General features: G+C 34.1%; 3 protein-coding genes across 7 annotated transcripts; all 3 read right to left on the minus strand.

Annotated features, from left to right (window-relative positions):
• Positions 1–7: 7 nt before the first annotated feature.
• Positions 8–5,011, minus strand: LOC139851749 (G-type lectin S-receptor-like serine/threonine-protein kinase At4g27290). 4 transcript variants are annotated; one of them, XM_071840912.1, is made up of 8 exons: positions 4,820–5,011; positions 2,543–3,691; positions 1,836–1,955; positions 1,593–1,750; positions 1,303–1,513; positions 981–1,218; positions 521–671; positions 8–443 (listed from the first exon to the last, which is right to left on the minus strand). In XM_071840912.1, the coding sequence occupies exons 1-8, from the start codon at positions 4,857–4,859 to the stop codon at positions 135–137; spliced, it is 2,376 nt and encodes a 791-aa protein (XP_071697013.1). In that variant the 5' UTR covers positions 4,860–5,011; the 3' UTR covers positions 8–134. The 4 variants fall into 4 exon arrangements, with proteins under 4 accessions (XP_071697013.1, XP_071697012.1, XP_071697015.1 ...); XM_071840911.1 differs by lacking the exon at positions 4,820–5,011 and having other exon boundaries at positions 2,543–4,024; XM_071840913.1 differs by lacking the exons at positions 8–443; positions 4,820–5,011 and adding an exon at positions 831–872 and having other exon boundaries at positions 574–671; positions 2,543–4,024.
• Positions 5,012–6,462: 1,451 nt separating this feature from the next.
• Positions 6,463–8,719, minus strand: LOC139851752 (universal stress protein PHOS34-like). The gene is made up of 3 exons (XM_071840916.1): positions 7,871–8,719; positions 6,911–6,952; positions 6,463–6,679 (listed from the first exon to the last, which is right to left on the minus strand). Coding segments are annotated over exons 1-2 (714 nt in total). The 5' UTR covers positions 8,583–8,719; the 3' UTR covers positions 6,463–6,679; positions 6,911–6,950.
• A 2,432-nt stretch (positions 8,720–11,151) lies between these two features.
• LOC139852103 (uncharacterized) lies at positions 11,152–15,451 on the minus strand. 2 transcript variants are annotated; one of them, XM_071841328.1, is made up of 3 exons: positions 15,327–15,451; positions 12,865–14,055; positions 11,152–12,607 (listed from the first exon to the last, which is right to left on the minus strand). In XM_071841328.1, exons 2-3 carry the CDS (start codon positions 13,407–13,409, stop codon positions 11,407–11,409), a joined length of 1,746 nt encoding a protein of 581 aa, XP_071697429.1. In that variant the 5' UTR covers positions 13,410–14,055; positions 15,327–15,451; the 3' UTR covers positions 11,152–11,406. The 2 variants fall into 2 exon arrangements, with proteins under 2 accessions (XP_071697429.1, XP_071697430.1); XM_071841329.1 differs by lacking the exon at positions 15,327–15,451 and adding an exon at positions 14,918–15,034.
• Positions 15,452–27,122: the final 11,671 nt, after the last annotated feature.

Genomic DNA, 27,122 nt, shown 5'->3' on the forward strand with positions numbered 1-27,122 from the left:
TCAAAAATGTGTTCAATAAGTATTTTATTTGTAAATTTGACATTTACAAAGAAACATTTAATGGACATTTATTCATATGCTGATATATCCTGTATAAATTGTGTAAAAATATGTATAAATGGGGAAAAAAAAGTCTATCTGGGTTGCAAATATGTGACAGTTAAGTGGTTGGATGAGCTCAAATCGGCATTACTCGATGAAGATTCTGCATCTTGTGGTCGTCTTCGTTCTGTATAAAAACCAGGTTGTCTAGGTTCAGGCAATGGAATATCACTGCTTAGCATCAGAACAACCAACGGCATGTCGGGCCTGTCTTCGGGATACTTTTGCACGCATAACAAACCAATATGAATCGCTCTTTTAACTTCCTGTTGCACATACGAGCTCTCGACAGTTACATCAATCAGTTCCAGTTGCTTCCCCTGTTTGTACAGCCTCCATGCCTGAACAATAGGTGTCATGTTAATACATAATAACAAAAGATATATCAAATTATGAAAATTAAAAGCTTGAAACTTACATGTCCAAGAAGATTGAGATCGTGATTGGCATGGCGAAAACCTCGATTTTTCTTTCCGCTTACTATCTCAAGAACCAATACACCGAAGCTGAAGACATCGGATTTGGTTGAGTAAATTCCATCAATTGTATACTCAGGAGCCATGTAGCCACTGCATGAAATTAATTAATTATTTTAGTGTGATTGAAGTTGAGTTTTTTGGTTAATGTTGAAAAATATATGAGGTGGTAGCCGAGGGCGATTCTGGCTTTCCCACTAGGTAGAACGGAAGGTCAGGAGTCCGAAAAACCATGTTGCATCTAAAAAAAACCTTTGTGGCCACGTAGATTCACCATGCACGACTTTGGGCAGCCTGCAAAGCAGGTTGTTGCCTCGAGATTAGTGAGCTTGCAAAGTGAGTCGAAAACTCGGGCCCGAAAGAGAAGCAAAAGAAAAAATGTTGATATATATGAATGCTTACTAGGTTCCCATTACTCTTCTTGTATTTGCTCTGGTGTCACTTCCTTCCAAACTTCTCGCCAAACCGAAATCCGATATTCTTGGATTCATTTCTTTATCGAGTAATATATTGCTAGCTTTTAGATCTCGATGAATTATTCTTAGTCTCGAGTCTTGATGCAGATATAAAAGCCCCCTTGCGATCCCAATAATAATGTTGGCGCACGTTGACCAGTCAAGTGAATTTCTCTTTTGTTCATCTGCAGATTACTATACGTTAATTCTCAATGATATGTGATAAGTATAGATATATAAAAGGTTTTATTGTGTGATAAGAAACATACCAAAAATGAATGAATTTAAGCTTTTATTGGGCATGTATTCATAGATCAACATTCTCTCATCGTCATCAACACAGCATCCTAAAAGCTTCACAAGGTTTCGGTGCTGAAGTTTAGCAATACATTTAACCTCATTTTGAAACTCACCTATTCCTTGTTTTGATTTTCTCGAGTGCCTCTTCACAGCGATATCTTTGCCTTCCTCCAAAACTCCCTGCAAATTATTAACCATATGTTAATGTTAATAAATATAATATAAGTTTCAATTAGTTTATCATTAATATTAATATTACCTTGTAAACAGGCCCGTAACCACCTTCTCCGAGCTTGCAGTTATCTGAAAAGTTGTTCGTTGCAATGGATATGGTGTTGAAGTCAAACAACGGCAACTCCCAATCTTCATCCCCGTTCTCATTGGCAAATTTATTTTCATGACCAATGCTATTTACTCCTATAATAAACACAGGATGAAAATTGTAACTTAAATTTAAGTACTGATTAATGCATAAAGGTCTTGGATATGGCAGAAGCATTACCATTCTTCTTCTGCCTCCTCCTTCTGCAAACAAACAGCGAAATGCCTACTAATGTAATCACTGCCACCGTTATAGGAATGACTATAGCTATCACTCTTTGCTTTGCTTTAGCTTTATCATCTGTACATAACATTAAAATGAATATACTGTATAACTGGCCCTCTGGCGGCCCCTACTTACCCATCATACGGTCAATAGGGGTGTTTAGGGTTGGGGAAAGACCGAGGAACCTAACCGAAAATGAAGAATCGAACCAAACCCGAACTGAACGATTCCAAACCAAGCAATTTTGGTCCGGTCCTCGGTCCACATGTTTCCAGATTTTCAGTCCGGACTGGACCGAACCCGAAAATAACACTAAAATTACAGTGTTGTATTGTATAACCCGTTAAAGCATGTTTAGTGGTGTATGGATAATTTCTAGTGGTGTACGAATCACTCCCCATTTATTTATTTACTTATTATGAATGGGAGTATTTCTGGTTATGCTGGTCAAATTCAAAACAAATATATTGTTGAAACTAGAAAAAAAATGTTATCTTGTTTGTCACTCTAATTTTAAATTAAAGTTTGAAATTTTGGACAAAAAGTGTTTTGGGTCAACGCGACCCGTTTTACCCAATACAGAAAGTACTGGTTTTAACCCAGTATCCGACCCACCAATTTATTAATCTATTTCTTCAAAATACAATAGAGTTTGATCTTACTCAATTCTGAAGCAGCCATCCTTACAAAGATATCTTGGCCATCTGCAGAATACATCCTAATATCAACCAAATCATCAAACCATATCAAACATCCCCTTCCTGTACTTATATCCAAATTTGTATAAGCTGTACAGTTACACTTCCTCAAACATTCAACCTTACATTCTTCAAGATTCATACTCTCATTAAACCAAGTCTTCCTTGTATCAGGCACCTTCACACCTGATTGCATCACAAACCCGTCTCCACCCGCACAATTCAACTCGGTTTTCCTCACACACCCGTTCGACCAATCAGCTCGTCCCCACTCATCCAGAAACCTCGGTTCAAACCCTCGCAAACACCCACAAGCAGGAGAATCATTAATGTTACAAATACCATACGGACCGCATAATCCAAATCGGTCACAGTTGTCCATCTGTCCAGTCACATAAAGCCTCCATTCTAACGTCCGTTCGATCCAGATAAACCGCTGTATGATGCCATCTGTACTTAAAATCATCCTGGACACAACAGAATTATTAACAAGCTCGTACTTATAATAAAGTTCTTCTTTATTATACTCAAACCCAAATGTATAAATATCATTCGGTTTCAAATTCGGCATCCCGCTAAACCGCAACCCGTTCCATGGCCCAGAACTATACTGCAAGACAGAACCTTTTCTCAACAGAATTTGTGGGTATCCATTAGAATCAAACCGATTTGTATACTCGCCAGGTGTCGGATCATCCGAATGTTTCCATGATGTTAAATACTTATCAAGTCCTTTAACAAAATCCTTCCCAAATTTCATGCTTGGTAAGAATGTATCACCCGGGTAATCGAAACTTTGCCATAAGTAATTATCAAGATCACGATTATTTTCATTTCTAATAACAAGATTCCCTGTATCCAGAAGTTGTGCTACTGGATTATTTTCGCTTATCGATGTGTTAGACGACCAAACTAAGGAATTTGTACCATTAATGAGCATCAAAACTCCTTCATTATCAAGTAATAATACACCTGAAGTGTCGGCAATTGGTGTTTCTCTGTTGGCAACCCATACAACTGTCATAACTGATATTTTGTTGTACCATATTCCAAAATACCGGTTTCTTGAAACAGTACTAGGACTGAAAAAACCCATAACGAAGGTTTCGTCGTCTGAAATAATGGTTTGGCCATCAGTTATGTTTTGGTTTGGTGTAATGGTGCTTATTGCTGTCGAGTTTAAGAAGAAAGAAAAAATGGTGAAGACAAATAGGAACAAGGAAAATATTTTTATTTTCATATTGATTGATAGGCAGGTGATGAAGCATTTGTCACAAATGTTTGTAGCTATGTAGTTTAAAAAGTTGACTCCGTAAGATTAGTTGTTTACCATAATTGCCCCTCAAAATTAAGCAAAAGATTAGTATCCTTATATTCCTTAATCTATCTTTGTTAGTGATTTTAAACCCACGTCGAGTTGTCTTTTATAATTTAATGGAAGGTTTGTATTCCCATGATCAAAGATATGTATACATATATACATGTAATTAACTTATGCTATAATTACGTAAAAGATATTTACAAGATAATCTATAGATATGATATATCTCTAATATATGATATACGATATTTTCCTTTCACGCGTTTTTAAAAGCCCAAAACTGAATTAAGATAGTAGAAAAAATTACGCCATTGGTACCTGTGGTTTGTATTAACTTGCATCACAACACCTAAACTAATTTTTTTGCGTTATTGGTACCCAGGGTTTCATCTTATAACATTCTTGGTACCCATACAAAACGGACGTTAGTATATGGGGTTAACCCCTCACATGTGCCACACATGTGAGGGTATTTTCGTCCAAACAGAAATTGTCTTGTCAAACATTGCCTAACTTGCCAAACATGAGCAGATTCAAAAAACTATTACATTAACTTGAAATTTAACTGCACATGTACAAACATGGCCATTTTACTTGTACCAAAATACATGTACAAATAGTCTTGACTTTAAATCACCAAATGGGTCAGATTGTTAAAGCATACTACAAAGGTAGTAATTTTAACCCATTTTGACTTTAAATCACAAAATGAGTCAGATTGTTAAACTCACTTTCATGATGTTCCGCCCATGGGCTCAGATTATGTGCAAACTAAGATTATGTGGGAGACTAAAAACATAGCACAATATAAAAATCAATTAAACAATCGGATCTTACAAGCGTCCAAAATTCTGTGGGAGGGCCTCACCAATTAAACCAACGAAAATAGACTCAATTATCGCCAAATTTATACTACTGACCTTGAATATAAGGAGGGCCACCGCCCTCTTTTACCTTCATGATGTTCCGCCCATGGGCTCGTGCACTTGCGTTAATCCCCAAGTACAGATGAAGTGGCTGGACACAACGAATTATAGCTGCTCTTCCACAAAAGTGATCAACCTTTGTGACGATATGGGTGTTTAATTTAACTAGAGACTGGTGTGGATTAAATTGAATTAGGGTTTAAGCGAATATGATTTTACATGAATTGGGGACCCAAGCAATTGACTGATATATGAATTTAAATGCAAGACAATTTTTGTTAGGACGAAAATACCCTCACATGCGTGGCACATGTGAGGGGTTAACCCTCATAAACTAACGTCCATTTTGTATGGGTATCAAGAATGTTATAAGATGAAACCCTGGGTACCAACGACGTAAAAAAAATAGTTTAGGTGTTGTGATGCAAGTCAGTACAAACTACAGGTACCAACGGCGTAATTTTTTCTTTCACAAATATGAACATGTCAATTATGAAAGGTACGAGGCTTTGTATATTTTCTCAAATGCTCAAAAATTGAATGATTCAAACTTAATTTAAACCACAAAAGCTCATTTCATTCAAGTCATTTGACTTTTCGGAGTCCACGGTTTGACTTTCACATCAAGCAAAAGGACTTTATGACAATTGTCACAAATAAAATATTGGCACAATAATTTCGCAAAGACTTGTGTAGTATCAGTATTGCATTTTTAAAGTTAACCAGCTTAGCATCACAGTCTCTACTAGTCTTTTTCGTTTCCCTCTAGACGTAAACCTATAATATAAGAGGATCCCTGCAATGTACGCCACATTGTGGTTTTGCATTTAGAGTTACGAGTTAATGACTTAAAAAATCTACATGTCTGTATCACCTTGAATTTTCAAAGATAGCATGTTTGGCAAAATTAACTTGTAGAGTTATATGTTTTAGGTTAGCTTTTTATATGTATGTAGGTGTTTGAAAGATGAGCCGGAACTATTAAAATATAGAGTAAAATAACAAAAAAAAAACTAGTAGTTTTTTCTCAAACGCTACTTCAATTAGCATTTTCGCTCTGTCTAAAAGCTTTAAGCTCTTTAAATCAAATGAAGTTTTTTTTATTAATTGGAGCTTTAATATAAAAGCTAGAAGCTCCTAAAAGATTTAAAAAAATATAAAATTAAAGCAAACACGCCCGGAAATTATAACGAGGAAAACATGTCCAAATCTTGATAGTAAATGGGTGACTGTATGACTTCTAATGATCATATCAATCTTCATTTTTGTGTATAATCTATAATCTATTTGACTACCATATTAGTATTTCCATGTAGTACCATTTCTATTAGAGAAACTTACTGCTACTTGTAATATGCCAGCTCATATTTGACTAAAAACATGGAAAGTTAACACTCTCTACTCTCTAGAGCACGAGTTGTTACGGATCAAATCCGCTACTAGCATTGTAAATGAATATCAAATCTCAACAACCCCAAGGCAATGGTTCATTTCAGTAAGAGATGAACAGGTAACCTAAACAAATAATGAAGAAAATGTCCCAATCATAGAACCCCTCGTCTCTTTTGTGAAGGATTGGATGCATGCAGATTGCAGACTAGTTGAACCGGCATAAGAATTATAAAACGCTTGTGGGGTACATAATTAACACATAGTTATATTACATTATGTCACATTGTCATACAGAATCCAGCTACACAACTGGTAATCACAAGACATGCTGATTATAAAACTAGCGCCAGTTATTCTACCTCAAGACAAATTGCATGTATCATACCCAAATTCAAACAGAGGGGGAAAGAAAAAAAATTGACTACTTAATTTGACACTCTGCAGACTGCCCTTCTGATCATCCTGCATGTTGTAAATAAAAAGAAGTTACTTTTATCCAAAAGATTTAAAATTTTTTAAAATTGGTTAGTGTCAAAGACAAATTTAATAAATTAAAATTTTAAACTATTTTGGATTTTAGCTAGTTGTCCCGTTAGACAAAACATAACTCCTTGAATCGACACATTCATAAAGAAATAGGTCAAATATGCCACTTACAAATGCAATAAACTTCTAGTTGTGTGAATCTCTTACCTTTAAACGGAAAATTCACATGAGACCATTCCATCAATGCTCCTGCAAATACATATAACCAGAAAGTAAGAAAAGCAATCATATAAGGTAACCAAACAGCACCTCCAAACCTGGCTTTCAACAAAATTACAGTAACAGATTGTGTGCATACTTAAACAGAATCTCAATAGCTTTAGAACAAACTTTCTAATCAATGAAAATATGACATCAAGGTAAGCTTCGATATCAAGTTTTGCATGTATATGAACCAGGTAGCTGATTATCACGCTAGCAAAACTATACTCATCAAGAGAAACTAATGACAGCAATGTTAAAAAATTAAAGCTAGACTAGAATGCACATGCTTTTAGTTTTATATAGTAAGTGGCAACTTTGATCAACTAAAATCATTGTTCTTATAGACAGGTGCATACCCAAGTAACGTAAATAGCATTTGATTTCTACTTGTTTCGCCATTCGTGCACATGACATAGTTCCCTTTTCTGTTGCAGAATAAAACACTGGCATACTCTAAATCCATCACCCACAAATTGGAATATATATAATGGTAGCTCAAGTAAACTTAGATAACTAGTAACAAAAAGTACACAAGTGATGACTAATGAGTATAACTAATAAGGCCCCCGAAGCTGAAAATTCAAGAACCAAGCCGCAAAGCAGATAACCGCCTACCACAATCTTTGACACCGACAAGTTGCATTAATAAGTTTCTGACAACTAACCAAACAAATAATTAAACATTTTTTTACCCCTAAAAATGTACCCAAATAAGTATAAATTAAGCATCTCATAAACATCCCAAATGGAATACCTATCTTAAAGCACTAGTCTTAGTTATCCAATTTCAACATAACCTAATTAATTGCATTCAATTACAGTTATGCAAGCTTATAAACACATCTGATTACAACCATAAAGTGAATACTGAAGAAAGAAAAAAAAATAAGCCAAAGTACTAACACTTTTTCTCATCAGTTGCATCATGAAACTCAGATTCATCATCTTCATCATCAGTAGTAGCAACTGAAACAACAGGTTCAACAGCTGCAGCACCAGCATCCTTTTCATCAGGATACCTAACAACAACAACTGGGCATACACAATGACGCACACAGTAATCACTAACACTTCCAAGCCTTCCATCACTCCCTCGTTTCGTCGCACCAAAACCTCGGCTTCCCATAATCACAGCACTTAACCCTAACCTCTCAACTTCCAAACAAAGCCTCTCTTTCATATCATGATCTTTAACGATATGGATTTTATACGGTATATGCGCGTCCACAAGAGGCTGTGCTAAGTCAGCAGATTTAGTAGTTGTGAAAGTATCAAAATCATCTTCTAGTTTCGACTTCGTGTCTTCATTATCAGTGTCAACGATGGAAAGGTCAACGGAACCCCAATCGGCACCATACAAAACGGATGTAGGACGGACGTGGATGAGAATCACGGCGTCGCCGGGACGAAGGTACTGATGGACGGCCCATTTGACGGCGAAAGCGCTTTCGTCGCTGAGATCAACGGCGATTCCGATACGGCGTTGGGCGCCGGCGGTGGGGGTTTCGGTGGTGGAAGGATTGGCAGTTGGGCGGAAACGAGGTGAAGATGATTTGACTTTGATGGCGGCGAGCGATGGTAGGTCGGAATCCGGTAGGGTTTTTGAGGGTTGCATTGTTGTTGAAATTAGGGCTTAGTTGTGATTGTTGACTGTAGGTTATAATTAGAGAATTCTGGGGGGATCGGGTGGTGGTGTTTTTGGGGGTTTTAATTATGCGGAAAAAAGATACGTGAGTTTTCAAAGCAAATCACTTTCTCCTTGCCGATAAGTTTAATTGAACTTTGAACTTAAGAGTTTCTCATACAATATCAGTTTTACCTTAGTTTTTTAACTTTTGAATTTGATTCGGTGAGTTTTTTTGAGCTTTTAATATTCACTTTCCGGTATGATTTTCTGATTTAATTTTTCGGAAAGTTTTTTTTTAACCTTTGAACACGATTTTTTTGTCCGACTTTCTGGTTTAATTCTCTGGTGAGTTTTCTTAAATTTTGAATATGACTTTCCGGTCTGAATCTTCTTGAACTTTTGAACTTGACTTTCCGGTCTAACTTTCCGATTTAACATTTTGGTCTAACTTTTCGAAAGGATCCAGGATTTTATTTCGCCGGGGGCAAAAAAAAAATTAAAACTGTAGCAATTTTTTTGGGCAAAATTTGAAGGTTTGTGGGCAAAATTTAAAGGTTTTGGGGCAAAATTTGGACAAAATTTGAATGATTTGGGGCAAAAAAAATTCACTGGGGGCAAAGTCGAAAAATCTAAAATTTTTACACTATTTCAAATCCACCGGGAGCGACCGCCCCCGGTCCTAATGAATTGGATCCGCCTATGCTTTCTAGTGAGTTTTCTTGAACCTTTAAACTTGACTTGCATGCTTGACTTTCAGGTGAGTTTTATTGAACCTTTAAACTTGACTTTCAGATAGATATCTGACTTTCCGGTGAGTTTTTTTTCTGAATCTTTGAACTTGACTTTTCGATCTGACTTTTCGGTTTGACTTTCCTGTGAGTTTTGTAGAATCTTTGAACTTGACTTTTTCGATCTGACTTTTCAGTGAGTTTTTTAAAACCTTTGAACTTTAATTTCCGGTCTGACTTTTCGATGAGTTTTCTTGAACCTTTGAACTGGAAATTCTCGTCTGACTTTCCGGTTTGACTTTCAGGTGAGTTTTCTTGAACCTTTGAGAGTGACTTTTCGGTCTAACTTTCTGGTGAGTTTTCTTGAACCTTTGAAGTTGACTTTTCGGTCTAACTTTTCAGTTTGAATTTCCGATAAAATTCTTGAACCTTTGAACTTGTCTTTCCGGTATGTCTTCCCAGTTTGACTTTCTGGTAGGTTTACTTGAATCATTGAACTTAACTTTCGGACTTGACTTTCCAGATTGGCTCTCCGGTGAGTTTCTTGAACCTTTGAGCTTGACTTTCTGGTCCGGCATTCTGGTTTGAGTTTTCGATGAGTTTTCTTGAACCTTTGAACTTGACTTTACAGTATGTCTTTCTATTTTTGACTTTCAAGTGAGTTTTCTTGAACCTTTGAACTTGACTTTCTGGTCTGACTTTCTAATTTGACTTTCGGGGAGTTTTCTTGAACATTTGATTTTGACTTTTCGATATGACTTTTCGGTTTGACTTTCCGGTCTGACTTTTCGGTAAGTTTTCTTGAACCTTTGAACTAGTCTGACTTTCTGGTTAGTTTTTGTGAACCTCTGAATTTGACTTTCCGGTCTCACTTTTTTCGGGTTGACTTTCCGGTGAGTTTTCTTGAACCTTTGAACCCGACTTTTTGATCTAACTTTCCGGTGAGTTTTCTTGAACCTTTGAATTTAACTTTTCATTCTGACTTTCGGGTTTGATTTTCCCGTGAGTTTTCTTGAACATTTGAACTTGACTTTCCGATGAGTTTTCTACATCCTTTAAACTTGACTTTCTGGTGAGTTTTCTTGAAACTTTGGACTTGGCATTTCGGTCTGACTTTCCAGTGAGTTTTCTTGAACCTTTGAACTTAACTTTCCAATCTTTCTTTCCTGCTTGACTTTCCGTTGAGGTTTCTTGAACCTCAAAATTTGACTTTCCAATCTAATTTTCCGGTTTGACTTTCTGGTGAGTTTTCTTGAATCTTTGAACTTGACTTTCCAATATGGCTTTCCGGTTTGACTTTCCGGTGAGTTTTCTTGAACCTTTGAACTTGACTTTTCGATCTAACTTTCTGGTTCGACTTTCTTGTGAGTTTTCTTAAACCTTTGAATTTGACTCTCCGGTTTGACTTTCTAGTGAATTTTCTTGAACCTCTGAACTTGACTTTCCGGCATGAGTTTCTTATTTGACTTTCTTTGAACCTTTGAACTTGAATTTCCAATCTGACTTTTCGGATTGACTATCCGGTGAATTTTCTTAAACCTTTAAACTTAACCTTGCGGTATGACTTTCTGGTTTGACTTCCGGGTGAGTTTTGAGTTTTCTTGAACATTTAACTTGACTTTAAAAGCCCTAATTTTTAACAAAAACGATCGCCAATCAAGTCAAAGTACAATCTCAAATAAAATAAGTTTCAAACAAAACCGATCGACCACAATCGTCTATCAAGTCAAGTACAATCTCAAATAGAATACATGTATACGACACTTTAGACGAAAGCAAACAACCAATTCACAGATTTCAGCAACAAATACACTTTATTATTGTTAATAATTCATATAGTAAGAGTAAAATAATTTTGCTATTGACTACGTAAAAGCAAAATAACTTGTTATCGAGACTTGAACAAAAATTCACATGAACTTACATCAAGGAAAAACTAATTAAAACATCAAACCAAAGAAGCATAACATTTATGAGAAATAATTAAAACTTAACCCACACAACACAAGAATTAATAATAAATTGAATCACACATAAGAATACGAGCTAGCTAGCTAGGTAATTAATTAAGGTAGGGTAGGTAGCTAACACCAACTTGGTTGTATCCAAGCATGGCAGTTGAGATGAGATTTGGCTCCCACGAAACCCTGGAAATATCTTTTCATGATTTTCCCATCAGATGAGGCGTGATACGTGTGTGTTTCGAGTGAGTACCACACTAATTGCGGGAAGTAGATCTTGTTCTCCATTTCAGACATTTTGGCATCAACGCAAATAGACGTTGTACCACCAATAAAGATAGTGTGCTTTCCTATACCATCTATTTTCTCCCATTTATCCTCATCATCGTTTCGCTTGAATACCTCAATTTCTCTACACTCATCACCCACAATGACTAGTAAAAGATGTTCATCGTCGCAACTCATCAGGAAATAATTCCGTGTCTCGCGACTGCTACTACTACTTACCATCATCAGTGGTGGTGCATTGGCTAAAACAGTTTTTCGAATCCTTTCTTCACCACCCAAATTCTTGAATACGATAACTTGTCTGCCTTCACCCAATGCGTAAAGATCTCGGCCAATAAATGTTAATAAAGCATATATATGCCAATCATCATTACCAAGAGGGACGAAACGCCACTGATCTCCTCCTACACCTACAGAGTAGATCAAATAGTCCTGTCCTTCGTCATATGCAAATCCAGCGACTATACAATTATTATTATTAGAAGACGAATTAGTAGTAGGTGATGCTGAGAGACATAAGCAAAGTATTTCACCAAAATTTGGAAGCTTGCGAACATCGCTTGTGAATGGGTTAAATAACACCGGGCATTTATATTCTCTGCTCTCAAACAACAACCAACCATACCTCGAACAATACATTCGGTCGTTCACAATCGATAGCACCTGTGAATTCTTTTTCACAAAGTAGTTATCCCCCGACAACGGATCTGTAAAACTGATAGTACCTCCTCGATGTTTATTTGCAACCATCAGCCATGGTAAGGTTAACGAACAATTATGTAATCTGGTACGTGATGTCTCGTTGCTCCACCGTATCGGAGGTAATGCTAGACAACAGAGTTTGCACGTAGCACGCAGGTTCAGATACTCCACACCGACACAATGTTCCAAAAGCATCTCCAACACATCAAGCAGCCTCGACGATTCGTTGTTATTCAAATCCTCGTCTAATGTTACTACTCTCTCATCCTTTTCTTGTTTGATGGAGGTACCCGTCCAGTTTGCTTCTACATGATCGTCTTCTTCTTCTAGCTGCCTGCATAAATGATCAAGCATTATTAGTTTCATCGCCATCACTTTTTTGCAATAAATAATAATAATAATAATAATAATAATAATAATAATAATAATAATAATAATAATAATAATAATAATAATAATAATAATAATAATAATAATAATAATATAATAATAATAATAATAATAATAATAATAATAATAATAATAATAATAATAATTATTATTATTATTATTATTATTATTATTATTATTATTATTATTATTATTAATTACCTTGTTCCTTCCCACATGGACACATGGGTTGTTGAGACCACCCGTGAAGGCATAGGAGATGCCATGATGGTTTTATCTCTGACATGGTACAAGTGTAATATTCCGTCCATTTTGTCACGAATGTATATATAACCACCCCCTAATAACTCGTCGGAGGCAACTGCGGGGTTATGAAATATGGTGCGATCACGACCAAGATCCACATAAAAGATAGCAGTGTCTTTCAAGTTATTCATTTCTTCCCACATATCTCGAGTAATGTCGAAGTCTTTAGTGCAATCAACTTCGTATTCTTCCATATTGAAACCAGTCAGGTCCCATTTCTTGAGGCATTCCAAATCTTCCCACTTTATGCGACCAGTGTCTAATCGAAACAGATACACTTCAGCAGCTTTAAGTTTCTTAGTTCCATTGTGATAACACACGATAACGCAGAACAATAATTCCTTATTTCCGTATCTTCCTCCTATAATAAAACGATCATAGTGAACACAACGATGAATTTCAGGCCAAGGGCAAGCCCCAAACATCAGTAGTTGAATCATAACTTCTCCAACTCTGTCCCACTTTACTACTACCTGTATGACTAAGTACAGAAATAACCATCGGAACTTGAGGCATATATTTTACCATTGCAACAACATAGGTTACGTAGTAATACACCATCATATGTTAATCTCTTGAGCTGTTTAGACTATGACATCTCAGTCCACCTCATCCTCTTCCTTTTACTACGGTTTCTTAGGTGACAAAAGACAAATGCAGGTGCATCACATCTCGTTAACAGGAGGACACAAGTGGGATCATCGGGAGGAGCAGTCAACAAACACTCACGTATACATTTATTACCATCTTCATCTTTCAAGATCAGAGGGGGAAGGTTTACAGTCTTCAAACTCACTGGGTTCCAAAGAGACCACATAACATTATCCGGATGGTTTGATATTATCAACCACCCGTAGAAACAACCTCTGATACGTTTTCTGTTAACTCGGGGATTTGACACTGAAATTTAAGCAACGGGTCATGTAGTGTAGAGAAAAATTCTGTACACATGATGACTTCGTCTTCGAGGTTCTGAACAATAAACCATGGATATTTTTCAGAAGATGATAAAGGAGGCAACTTCTCACATGATGATGCTGATGATGAACCCATACAAACCTGCTGCTGCTGCTCATCGTGCGCCATCTAACAACAAGTTGATAACTATTACTTCAGTCAGTCAGTTTGAATTTAATTTATCATCACAATCATCTAAAAATCAAATCTGTGGGCTGATTTAATACTAATCCGTATTACATTTTTCATCCTTCCTTATTCAGATCAACATACGTCAAAATCTTCACCTATATGTATGGCACATGACACGCAACCCAAAAAGACTATTTTTATTGATATCAGGCCACTAATGTTATCAACGCTGATTAAAGAATAATTTGACTCCAGAAACAAACTTATCAGGATAATTTGACTCTAGATAATAATGTCTTTAGTACACCATCTTATTAAGGGACACTGATATCTAGATATCACACATACTATACACACATCTAACTAATAATCCTCAACTACAAACAAACAAACACTTAGATAAACATGTGAACGTATTTATTGTCTATGATTCATCTTTCACCACTTGTATCACTAAAACTGCAATAAATTTAGTTACCGAGTACAATCCAATAACTATATTATAAGACATCACCAGCACACTCTAGTGAGTTGTGAGCATCTCACTTTGTATGCTACTGACACTCAATATTTGTGAGAACAATGACACATCTATGGAAGAAATGAGGAGCAACCGCAAATTACCGCAATTAGAAATTGACTAAATATACAGTTATACACGTTGATTTAGTACTTGCAACACATAAACTCCAGTTAAGACAACATACAAATTCAAATCCAACCTCTACGTGCATCTAATTTTCCAAGTTATAACTATCATGATACTTATTACTATATTACAATATTATAATTTCAACCAAACAGATTCGCAAATGAGACACCAAACATTTATTATTGGAATAAAATATATGTATATTACCTGTATACACCCCCAACACGCTTGTAACCAAAGCTAAGCATACAACAAATAGATCTACTGATGCACATCAAAGCATTCTACTGTTAAACGAACAGGTCGATTAAAAAAACCTAGAAACTTAATTATAGCTCAAACGGAAATTACGATACCCTAATTTTCAAACAAAAACAATCGGCAATCAAGTCAAGTACAATCTCATCTAGAATAATTTTCAAACAAAACCGATCGACTACAATCGTCCATCAAGTCAAGAACAATATCAGATAGAATACAAGTATAAGACGCTTTAGACGAAAGCAAGCAACCAATTCACAGATTTCAGCAACAAATACACTTTATTATTTAAGATACGAAAATAAAGTGATTAGGCTGCAAGTTCGTAAGAATTTCGAGGTTCGTAGTGACGTACGACAACAAGGTCACCATAGTTTTCACACAAATTGATTGATGAAACCTTTCTTTTCTCCAAGTAAAAATAGGGATCACAACGGGTGGAGAAAGAAAACCCTATTCGCGGATATCCGTATTTGGGATGGATAGGTGAATTAAAAAAATTGATCGGCGGGTACAGGTCGGCTAAAAAGAAGTTTGTGTTATAATTCAGTAAGTGTATAAACTACCTTTAGTGGTGAACGTGTTATAATTCAGTAGGCTTATAACTACCTTTAGTGGTCTGTTTTTTGACTGTAGGCTATTGATAATTAGAAGATAAAAGAGAGGGAGAGAGCATATTGATATTATTCGGTGTACAAAACTTACATACATATGAGGCTTATTTATAGTGCTTAAATCTACTGTACATAGTTGAGAGTTGTTAAATGTATTTGGTCATATGCATAAAAGTTGTCGGCCATACATATTTGTCTTATAACACTCCTCCTTGGACGACAATTTTGTTTCATAAGATTAAATGCAAGTTACTGCCTCGTTAAAAACCTTTCTAAAGAAAATCCAGTGGGAAAAACTTTAGCTAAGGGAAAAAGAGTGCAGCATATAGTTGACTCCCCCTCAAGTAGACATCGTTGATCTTTTACATCTTTTGAACATGCCTCATGCCAATATTGTGAACATACGTTCTAAAAATAGCAGTTGAAAGTGCTTTGGTGAAAAGATCGGCAGAGTTTTTGCTGGATTGAACATATCTCATTTCAATCTGGTTGTCTTTGATGAGATTTTGAGTATATGAGAAGAATCTAGGAGGTATGTGTTTTGTTCGGTCACTTTTGATATACCATTCTTTCATCTGTGCTATGCAAGCTGCATTATCTTCATAGATAGTTGTTGAACTTTTATCGCGTTCTAGTCCACAAGAATCAGTAATGAGTTGTGTCATTGATCTCAATCAAAAACATTCCCGAGTAGCTTCATGTAATGCAATCACTTCTGCATGAATTGATGATGTTGCAACAAGTGTTTGTTTTTGAGAACGTCATGATATTGCAGTACCTCCATTTAGGAATACATATCCATTTTGAGATTTAGCTTTATGTGGATCAGATAAATAACCTGCATCTGCATAACCAACCAAATCTTGTTTTGATTCGTTAGAATAAAATAATCCTAAATCAGTAGTTCCTCGAAGGTATCTAAATATGTGTTTGATCCCATTGCAGTGTCTTTTGGTAAGAGCTGAGCTGAACCTTGCCAACAAATTAACTGCAAAAGAAATGTCAGGTCTTGTACAATTTGTAAGATACATAAGAGCTCCAATTGCACTAATATCTACTAGATGCGTCTATTAGGACCATGTAATATCTAAATGGTCCACATGGTGGATGAATTGGTCCACATATATCACCTTATCTAAATGGTCAAAAGTTTTGCTTATCATTTCTTGTCGGAAATTATCTGCTTATCATCTTAAGTCTAGACGCGTCTTACTGCATTTATTGCATAGATAGTGTATAGACAAATTTCATATCTTAAGCATATCTATTACAGTAAACTCTGCCTTACACCTTCCGTAAAATCCTCCGTAACTTATGGGATTCTGGTATTATAAATACATATGTAAATTATGTATTGAGGAATACCAAACTAGTCCTATAATTTATTTCATTTCAAAAATCTTTTCCCTACTCTGTACGAGATGGATCCTTCAACTGGTTCAAGTTCATCGGATTCCGACAGCTATTCCGATATGGATATTCACCTGAGCTCCGAAAGCAGTGTAACCGAAATGGATCAACCGATTAGCCATCATCTATTCTGGATGGATTGGGGATGGGTTCGTAGCCGACTCAGTCAATGGAGACGAGAAGAAGGCGATCCTTTCCACCCACCAAATTTCCCTCTCGGCGAAGAACCTGAAGCACTTACCGGCGAACCAGTCCGAAACACCATTTTCACCCTCATTTCTAGAGTATCTCGCCACGATTATATATTATCTAAACTTCTAGATCTTATTCATCCGCTCGTTCCAACCGCCAATCATCCCGGTGTACTAGAAGAAGTCGACGAGCTTCGCACTAGAGTGGTGGCTTTGGAGAATATGATGCAGAACTTACAAGCATCACAAGCCCCACAAGCACCAACTGTATCACCCACATCCACACCAACAGTACCATTACCACCACCAACAACATCTGCATCGCAAGCCCCAACATCACAATCTGTCCCACGAGCATCAACGTCATACGCCCTGTAGATACCAAGGAATACCAACAACATCAAACGATGAAATATTGATTCATAACTTCATCAGAGAAATATTCTACGGTGATTATGTAATCTCTAAAGTTTTAGAGATTATTTATTCTAATCATAATCGTAAATCAAGATGAGTGGATAGATAGAGATGATAGAGGGGAGAATAGAAACCCTGACAGGAATGGTGCGTGCGTTACAAAATAGACTTGTTATACAAGCAGCACCAGCAGTACCGACAGCATCACTAGTACCAGCAGCACCTACAACATCACAAGCTCCAACAGTTCCATAATCACCGACATCATCACAAATCAACAACGAGCATATTGTATCAACGAGTTATGAAGTATTAACTCATTCCCTCTGAAAAATTTATATGTATATCTTATATATATATATATATATATATATATATATATATATATATATATATATATATATATATATATATATATGAGTTTTTAAACCACAATATATCTTTTCGTACTAAGCTATTACGTGTGAATGTTAAAGGGTAGATACTACTCGGTTAATTCATATTACTAATATGCTATGATGTACATCATTCGTTAATGACTTAACAATCATTAATTATAATCTCTGCTTCAACTCAATAGATTCCATTTCATAATAAACCAAGTGTATTGTTCGAGTACATGTTAGATTTCACACTTTCATTTTCGATGTACTCGAAACTTTCTAGAAAACGTCATTCGTGTCTTGCGAAGTTTACAAGAATTCTACAAACACCAACATCAATCACCAAGGAAATATCAATAAAAATGAATAATGAAGTATTGATTCATAATTTCATTTACGTTGAAGAAATACTCCGCAAAAATTATGTAATCTCTAAAGTTTTAGGGGTTATTCATTCTAGCTCCATCAAAAATCAAATGAGTTTAACAGTATATTAACTCATTAAATCTATATTACATCTGCAGAAAATATAAAAACATATATTTTCATAAAGACTGTAATAAAAATTTCTTGTACAAAATATTACTTGTGAAACTTTAACGGGTAGGTAATACCCAAGAATTATACAAATTCACAATTAATATGTTATACTGTACATTCTTCAATTCTGATTCAATAATCATTAACCATACTCACTACTTTCTCAACAATATACATTCTTTCATAGAAACCAGAACAACCATTCTCATTCAAATTCAATTACATATTCTAGTTTTGACAGATCAGAATTCAAGTCAAGATTAAACAGATGACATCACTCTTAGATTCCTACATCCTTTAAAATCATACTTTAAATTCAAACCATACTAGAACATCACTTTCATTCACAAAACTCATAAAGATATTCGTATCATTCAAGATTCACGCCGAATTCATTATACGGATATTGACGATGACAACCTATGTCTAAACCCTTCAAAATTCTTGAAAACACCTCAACTAAGGAACAATCGAGAGAATGAACCAATCATACGATACATACGAAGAATATATGCATATAGATATGCATCCGGAGGACACTTGGAACCTAAGCAAAGGTTCAACACATATCAGTGTGAGATCCTTTAGCATTATTATTACCCAAAATAACTTTACAATCCCTTTTCAAAATAGCGAATTTTGTCACAGCTCCAACAAGACAACTTCGACTTTTCATCCGGAGTAGCCTTATTATAACCTTGATATATACGTTGTCTTTTCGCCATCGTTACCGGGGAACCTTTTATATTCCACCACATTAGTAGTAAGCTTGCCAGCAACTTTATTGCTCTTTGACTTAAATCTCTCTGAAAGATCACTATAAAACCTTGTCATGTACCCATCTACATCTTGTAACAATAATTGTCATACCAAACCCCAGGAAGCATCAATAATTATTCTTGAATCTCACATCATTTTTGCATATACATATAACGTTATTTCCTGGAATTATAATTCTGAAATTCAGAATAGCACTTCAGCCTACGAATCAATACTATGAAGTTTTGAAAAAGTTGAATGAAGCAGCAGAACTGTAGACAACCATAACAGTTAAAAGTTGATAAAGAATATTGTGTTAGCAAAGCACAGAAAAAGAGAAGGTTTAGAACTGAAAAACGGATTGAGCAAACCCTGAAGGAGGCTGTGGACAAATCACAAGGACTAAATCTACCTTCAAAGAATCCAAATGATTCAGTGTCTGCTGAAGTCTTTAGCGAATACCTTGCTCCTTACTCTAAACCCTTGCGGACAATATTCTTCATCATCCTCTTATCTTAAATATTCTAAGATATCATCGTATCTTCCATTATAAATATCCTTCATATTTCTGAAGATATTTTTATAACCATTCTTATCTGAAATCATTTATTCCTTCGCGTTATTTGTATCACATCATAAAGAAAACTGTTTTAGTTTCTAAATATCTGAAACCTCTGAGTGTAAAGTATGAATGTTTTTAAGGTAATGTTGGGAACTGATGCATGAGTTAGTATAATATAATGACACTTGATCAACGTGATTATATTACAGTAAGTCATGCTGAGTTTCTAAATGGAACGTAATGATTCACAGACCATAACGTCATCATGTGCCATGTTACATGACTCTTACATTCAATCTAATCTCTAAACATATCAAGAACATATTCTATTGATAGTTCTATCTTTTCTTTTGGATTCTGGTAATTTCACAAGTCAAATTGTGCTATTACAATTTCTCTCTTAGAGCATTAGCTATGTTCATTCCGAATTTCATATCTATGAATTCTAGACCATTATTCGCTTGACTTGAAGTTGGGAAAAGAAGACGGAAGCATGAAACTCCAAAATATAAGGAAAAATATAAGCACGAAGACAACGCAGAAATTACAAACCGTGTATATCGATGCGTATAGCAATATAAAGACACGAGAAAACTAAGAACACTATAAACCCAAGAGCATAGTAGAAATTAACGGATTCCTCTGGTGGAAGATGAAAAAGAAGAATGACATATGTGATTGTCAAGAATATATCAAGAATTAAAACTGGATGGAGCATATTGACTAATGTTTTGGAAGTACGAAGAAAGGAAGAACGTATAAAAGATGGGAGATGTGGAAATAAGGAAACATAGGAGGTTGATTTATAGTAAAATATCCGACAGAGAAATCGAGACAGATTATTGCATTAAATCGAAGAGGATCATAATTTCCTTAATCGCCGAAGAATTAAATCTTATATAGATTACAAAGATTTTCTTTAATCCGGAAATCAACCGTGATGACGTCAAAAGATAAGACGAATCCCTATTTTCTCATTTCACTCTTTTACGATAGCTTCACTCATACGTTTCGAGTAATCGAATTATTTTATCCATATTTCTCAATCATGATAAAACCCTATGAATAAACTTATATTTGTCATAATAACATTCTTAGCCATGACGACCTCGATCAAATTTCGGGACGAAATTTCTTTAACGGGTAGGTACTGTGACGACCCGGAAATTTCCGACCAAATTTAAACTTAATCTTTATATAATTTCGACTTGATAAGCAATGAATTTAAATAAATCTTGAACCTCCGGAAAGAGTTTTACACAAGCTTTTGGTCACCCTTTTATTCCGACGATTCACGAACGTCATAACTTGATTTAATTGTTTAATTGTTTAATTATTGTGTATATATATGGATTTATATATATTTATGATAATTAAATATCTTATTAAGTATATTAACAAAGTATTATATATATATATTTTCATACTACTAATTTAAAGAGTTTTTGAACAATATATATGTTACTATTTAAACGACGTAATTAACTTATGTTAAAATGTATTTACATATAATGTATTATGAGTGTAAATACATCCTTACAAGTGTTGAATACACTTTATAATATACCAATACATATAAAGGATAGCTATACTCGTATTTCCGTTCAATTTTCTCAAGAATTCTACTCGCATTCATACGGTATTTTTACCCGTATTATACACAGCTTCTAGAAGTATTTACTATTGGTATATACCAATAGAAATCTGCAATTATTTGTGTAATATGTCATCCATGACCTAATCAATTTAATATGTCATGCATGACTTAATACAATTTAACTTATCTTAGATATTTTCACTAAAAGCCAAAATTATAAGCTTATAAATAAGGACCATTTTAACTCGTTTTTACTCCACATTTTCTTAAACTAAAAACACACACTTGAATGCTCTCATATCATACTTTAATTTCAGCAACTTTCCTCTTCATAATAAAGGTAAAATACTTCTCAAAATCTTTGTTCAATTCCTTGTATAGTTGCTATCTTATCTTATTATACTTATAAAACTTGTAAAAACTAGAACTTGTTTTGGTGAACACCAAGCTTGTTTGAAAAACTAATCTAATCTTTCTAATTTAACTCTAATAACACTTATTTATATGTATTATAATGTTATATTAAGTTAATATAAGAACTTATAACTTGTACATATGAAGAACACCTTGAAACTTAACATATATCCTTTAATCTCCATTCGGTAAAAAGCGGGCTGTTTTGGGTTGGGAATTAAAAACCTATCTTAGACTTTGAGTTCGAGGCTAAGACTTTGGAAATATGTTAATATATGTAAATAAGACTTCCAGTATTTTTTTCACGATTTTAGACAAAGTGGAAGTATTTTATCAAAAATCATATATTGGGTGGGTGTCAGGATTTTTCCAAATCTGTCCACTGACACAAAAAGAGGGTAAAGCTCTAGAAATTACTACTTGGAATGAACTTTTCGAATTGGTTTTGTAAAATTTACTTCTTAATGAATCCATAGCAATTTGATTCACCTTAAACGGAGTTGTAATGAATATTTGGCGAGCAAAACAAAATCTGCTAAAATTAACATTGTATGGACGAAATTTATATTATAAAAACTATATTAACCATATCCTTGTTAAATTTTCCTATATCCTATATATATTTGGACATGTTATCAGTAGTATAACAAAATATTATAATCTTGGTTAATTATGTGATTGTATATATGTATAATAATATTCTTGGTACGTCCTAACACAATAAGTATACAATACGTTTTGATAAATTCTAAGACAATACGTACACAATACGTCTTAGTTAATTCTAAGACAATACGTATACAATACGTCTCTGGGTTGATGCAAAGACAATACGTATACAATACGTCGTGGGGTAATTCTAAGATTATATATATATATATACCGATTATTGGACTATTGGACTTTTCGGACTATTTTGGACTACTAACAAAGGACTACTAACAATGGACTACTAACATAAAATGTTAAAAATTATTATATAAGTATTCTATGAACTTGCTTTATTTTATTCATATGTCGTATTATTATCAGAATCGTTATTATTGTTATAGGTTCGTGAATCCAAGGACGATGGTCATATTTTTAAAAAGTTGAAAACTTATTATTAATATATTTTTACTACTGTGAGTATATAGTCCCATTTTAAACTCTAAAAATATTTTGGGATGAGAATACATGCATTTTATGTTTTACGCCATGGACACAAGTACTTAAAATATATTCTACGTTGAGTTGTACCACCTTGCATATCTTCCCCAATAGTTTGGTAACTAATATTTACATGTTGTAAGAACATGTATACGCGAATCCTATTTATAGATCTATCGGGTTTGACAACCCCAACCGGGCTAGTCGCTCTAGTATCGTAAACAGTTGCATAGTACTTCGTTTTTACTACACTTGGTACAGTGTAGGGAGATTTCATAATAAAGGGAATATGCCACATTAATGGTTAAGTATGGTTACCGAAGCGCTCAACAACTTATAGAATACTTCTTCATAAAATCTAGAAGTTTAGATAATATATAATCTTGGCGAGGTAATGATACCAACTGAGGTAAGGATACAGGTAAATAATTGCTGATAACATGTTGTAATTTAGTTGTTTATAACAACTCTTAGTATACTAATCTAGATACAAACTTCTTATAATATAAGAGTAGAAATTATATGAGAGAAAGAAATATAATACTTGTATAAGTATATTAGAAAATGGTACACATGATTTACATTCATCGGTGCATATTTATAGCACTTAAAATACTGTACAATCACGAGATAGGCATTACAAGTCAATTTCAATATTGGACTTTTGTGGAGTGTGATATAAATTATCAGCCACCCACTTTTGACTTTAGTTATGACGACCCGGAAATTTTCGACCAAAATTTAAACTTAATCTTTACATGGTAACATTATTCCGACATGATAAGTAATAAATTTTGACAGGTTTTAAAACTTCTTAAATGAGTTTCATACAAACAATTGACCAACCATTTGTTCGACGATTCACGAACGTCATGACTTGTATTAAACATATACTTATGTATATATATGGATATATGGATTATATCTAACTTGAATATGTGATAGTTAAGTACCTCATTAAGTATATTAACAAAGTATTATATATATATATATATATATATATATATATATATATATATATATATATATATATATATATATATATATATTCATACTACTAATTTAAAGAGTTTTTGAACAATATATATGTTACTATTTAAACGACGTAATTAACTTATGTTAAAATGTATTTACATATAATGTATTACGAGTGTAAATACATCCTTACAAGTATTGAATACACTTTATAATATACCAATACATATAAAGGATAGCTATACTCGTATTTTCGTACAATTTTCTCAAGAATTCTACTCGCATTCAAACGGTATTTTTACCCGTATTATACACAGCTTCTAGAAGTATTTACTATTGGTATATACCAATAGAAATCTGCAATTATTTTTGTAATATGTCATCCATGACCTAATCAATTTAATATGTCATCTATGACTTAATACATTTTAACTTATCTTAGATATTTTCACTAAAAACTAAATTTTCAAGCCTATAAATAAGCACCATTTCTAACTCATTTTTACACATTCATTTTCCAAATTTTACTTCCAATTTTCACACATACTTGCAAGAACTCTCTCAAGTTTTGTTCTACTACTTCTTTCTAGCAACTTTACATTCTAAACTTGAGGTAAAAACTCTACTTCAACTCTTGTTCAATTCATATGTTTATAGCTATCTATATAAGAGTTTATAAACTAAAACATAGTTTAGTTGATTCTAAACTTGTTTGAAGAACTAATCTAATCTTTATAACTTAACTCTAATAACACTTATTTATATGTATTATGATGTTATATTAAGTTAATATAAGAACTTATAACTTGTACATATGAAGAACACCTTGAAACTTAACATATATCGTTTAATCTCCATTCGGTAAAAAGCGAGATGTTTTGGGTTGGGAATTAAAAACCTATCTTAGACTTTGAGTTCGAAGCTAAGACTTTGGAAATATGTTAATATATGTAAATAAGACTTCCAGTATTTTTTCATGATTTTAGCCAAAGTGGAAGTATTTTATCAAAAATCATATATTGGGTGGGTGCCGGGATTCTTCCAAATCTGTCCACCGGCATAAAAAGAGAGTAAAACTCTGAATATTAATACATGGGCTGAACTTTTCAAATTGTTTTTGAAAAATTAACTTCTTAAGGAATCCATAGCAATTTGATTCACTTTAAACGGAGTTGTAATGAATATTTGGCGAGCAAAACAAAATCTGCTAAAATTAACGTTGTATGGACGCAATTTATATTGTAAAAACTATATTAACCATATCCTTGCTAACTTTTCCTATATCCTATATATATTTGGACATGTTATCATTAGTATAACAAAATATTATAATCTTAGTTAATTCCGAGATTGTATATATATATATATAATAATCTCGGTACATTCTATGATAATAAGTATACAATACGTTTTGATAAATCCTAAGACAATAAGTATACAATACGTTTTGATAAATTCTAAGATAATACATATATAATACGTCTCTTGGTTGATGCAAAGACAATACGTATACAATACGTCTTGGGGTAATTCTAAGATTATATATATACCGATTATTGGACTGTTGGACATTTCGGACTACTAACAAAGGACTACTAACATAAAAATGTTAAAAAATATTATATAAGTATTCTATGAACTTGTTTTATTTTATTCACATGTCGTATTATTATCTGAATCATTACTATTGTTATAGGTTCGTGAATTCAAGGACGACGGCCATATTTTTAATAAGTTGAAAACTTATTATTAATATACTTTTACTACCGTGAGTATATAGTCCCATTTTTAAACCCTAAAAATATTTTGGGATGAGAATACATGCATTTTATGTTTTATGCCATGGACACAAGTACTTAAAATATATTTTACGTTGAGTTGTACCACCTTGCATATTATCCCTAATAACTTGGTAACTAATATTTACATGTTGTAAGAACATGTAAGCGCGAATCCTATTGATAGATCTATCGGGTTTGACAACCCCAACCGGGCTAGTCGCTCTAATATCGTAAACGGTTGCATAGTACTTCGTTTTTACTACACTTGGTACAGTGTAGGGAGATTTCATAATAAAGAGAATATGCCACATTAATTGTTAAGTATGGTTACTGAAGCGCTCAACAACTTATAGAATACTTTTATACACTTGCGAGTGTACGGATATTTATGGAAACTGAAATCTTGTGGTCTATACTTATATTGATGCTAGCTTTAAACCTATATATCTCACCAACCTTTGTGTTGACTGTTTAAGCATGTTTATTCTTAGGTCCTTAAGAAAGTCTTCCGCTGTTGCATTATCTGAGCAACCTGTGCATGGAGTCTCATGCTTTTGTCTAAATGAAGTGTTGCATTCAATAAAACCTTTGTCATGTATTATATTCGACTATTATGTCACGTGTGTAGTATTTGGAAACCAATGTATTTTGGGAATTATTTCTTAAATAATCGCCCACTTGTTTAAAACATGCATTATGTGTAATAATGGTGTGCTTTTTAAGAAACGAATGCAATATTTTCTAAAACATATCATATTGAGGTCAAATACCTCGCTATGGGACCAATGAATAACGTACTGCATTTATAGTAATATGGACGGGTCCTTTCATTAGTATCACAACACTCTCCCTTGGATGATAATTTATTTTCATTAGAGATCAACTAGTACTGCCTCGCTAAAAACCTTGCTAAAGAAAAACCCAGTGGGATAAAAACTTTAGCCAAGGGAAAAGAGTGTAGCATAGAGTTGACTCCCCCTCAAGTAGACATCGTTGAGTCGTCACATCTTTTGAACTTGCCTCATGCCAATATTGTGAACGTGTGTTCTGAAAACAGCGGCTGATAGTGCTTTGGTATAAAGATCAGTAGAGTTGTTGATTGAACGTATCTCATTTTAATCTGGTTGTCTTTCACGAGATCTTGAGTATATGAGAAGAATCTGAGGTTTTCATCTGAAACTGTATCATCTAAATCTATTATGTACAAGTTTAGAACTTGTGATTTGTCTACAGTATCCTTCATGGTTTGCTCAAACCCGATAGATCTATCAATAGGATTTGCTTTTACATGTTCTTACAATATGTAAATAATAGTTACCAAGCTATTAGGGAAGATATGCAAGGTGGTACAACTCAACG

Source organism: Rutidosis leptorrhynchoides, chromosome 6 (genome assembly GCF_046630445.1).
Source record: "Rutidosis leptorrhynchoides isolate AG116_Rl617_1_P2 chromosome 6, CSIRO_AGI_Rlap_v1, whole genome shotgun sequence".
Lineage (NCBI taxonomy): Eukaryota > Viridiplantae > Streptophyta > Magnoliopsida > Asterales > Asteraceae > Rutidosis > Rutidosis leptorrhynchoides.

Bases quoted from the DNA above. Each gene is read 5' to 3' on its own strand.
- LOC139851749 (XM_071840911.1), bottom strand. From the start codon at position 3,818: ATGAAAATAAAAATATTTTCCTTGTTCCTATTTGTCTTCACCATTTTT. The intron at 1,956-2,542 runs GTAAGATCAAAC...TGTTATGTACAG, and splicing joins GATGGCTGCTTCAGAATTGA to ATGATAAAGCTAAAGCAAAG. The intron at 1,514-1,592 runs GTAATATTAATA...AATAATTTGCAG, and splicing joins GTTACGGGCCTGTTTACAAG to GGAGTTTTGGAGGAAGGCAA.
- LOC139851752 (XM_071840916.1), bottom strand. From the start codon at position 8,582: ATGCAACCCTCAAAAACCCTACCGGATTCCGACCTACCATCGCTCGCC.
- LOC139852103 (XM_071841328.1), bottom strand. From the start codon at position 13,409: ATGATTCAACTACTGATGTTTGGGGCTTGCCCTTGGCCTGAAATTCAT. The intron at 12,608-12,864 runs GTAATTAATAAT...TCATTTATGCAG, and splicing joins TCCATGTGGGAAGGAACAAG to GCAGCTAGAAGAAGAAGACG.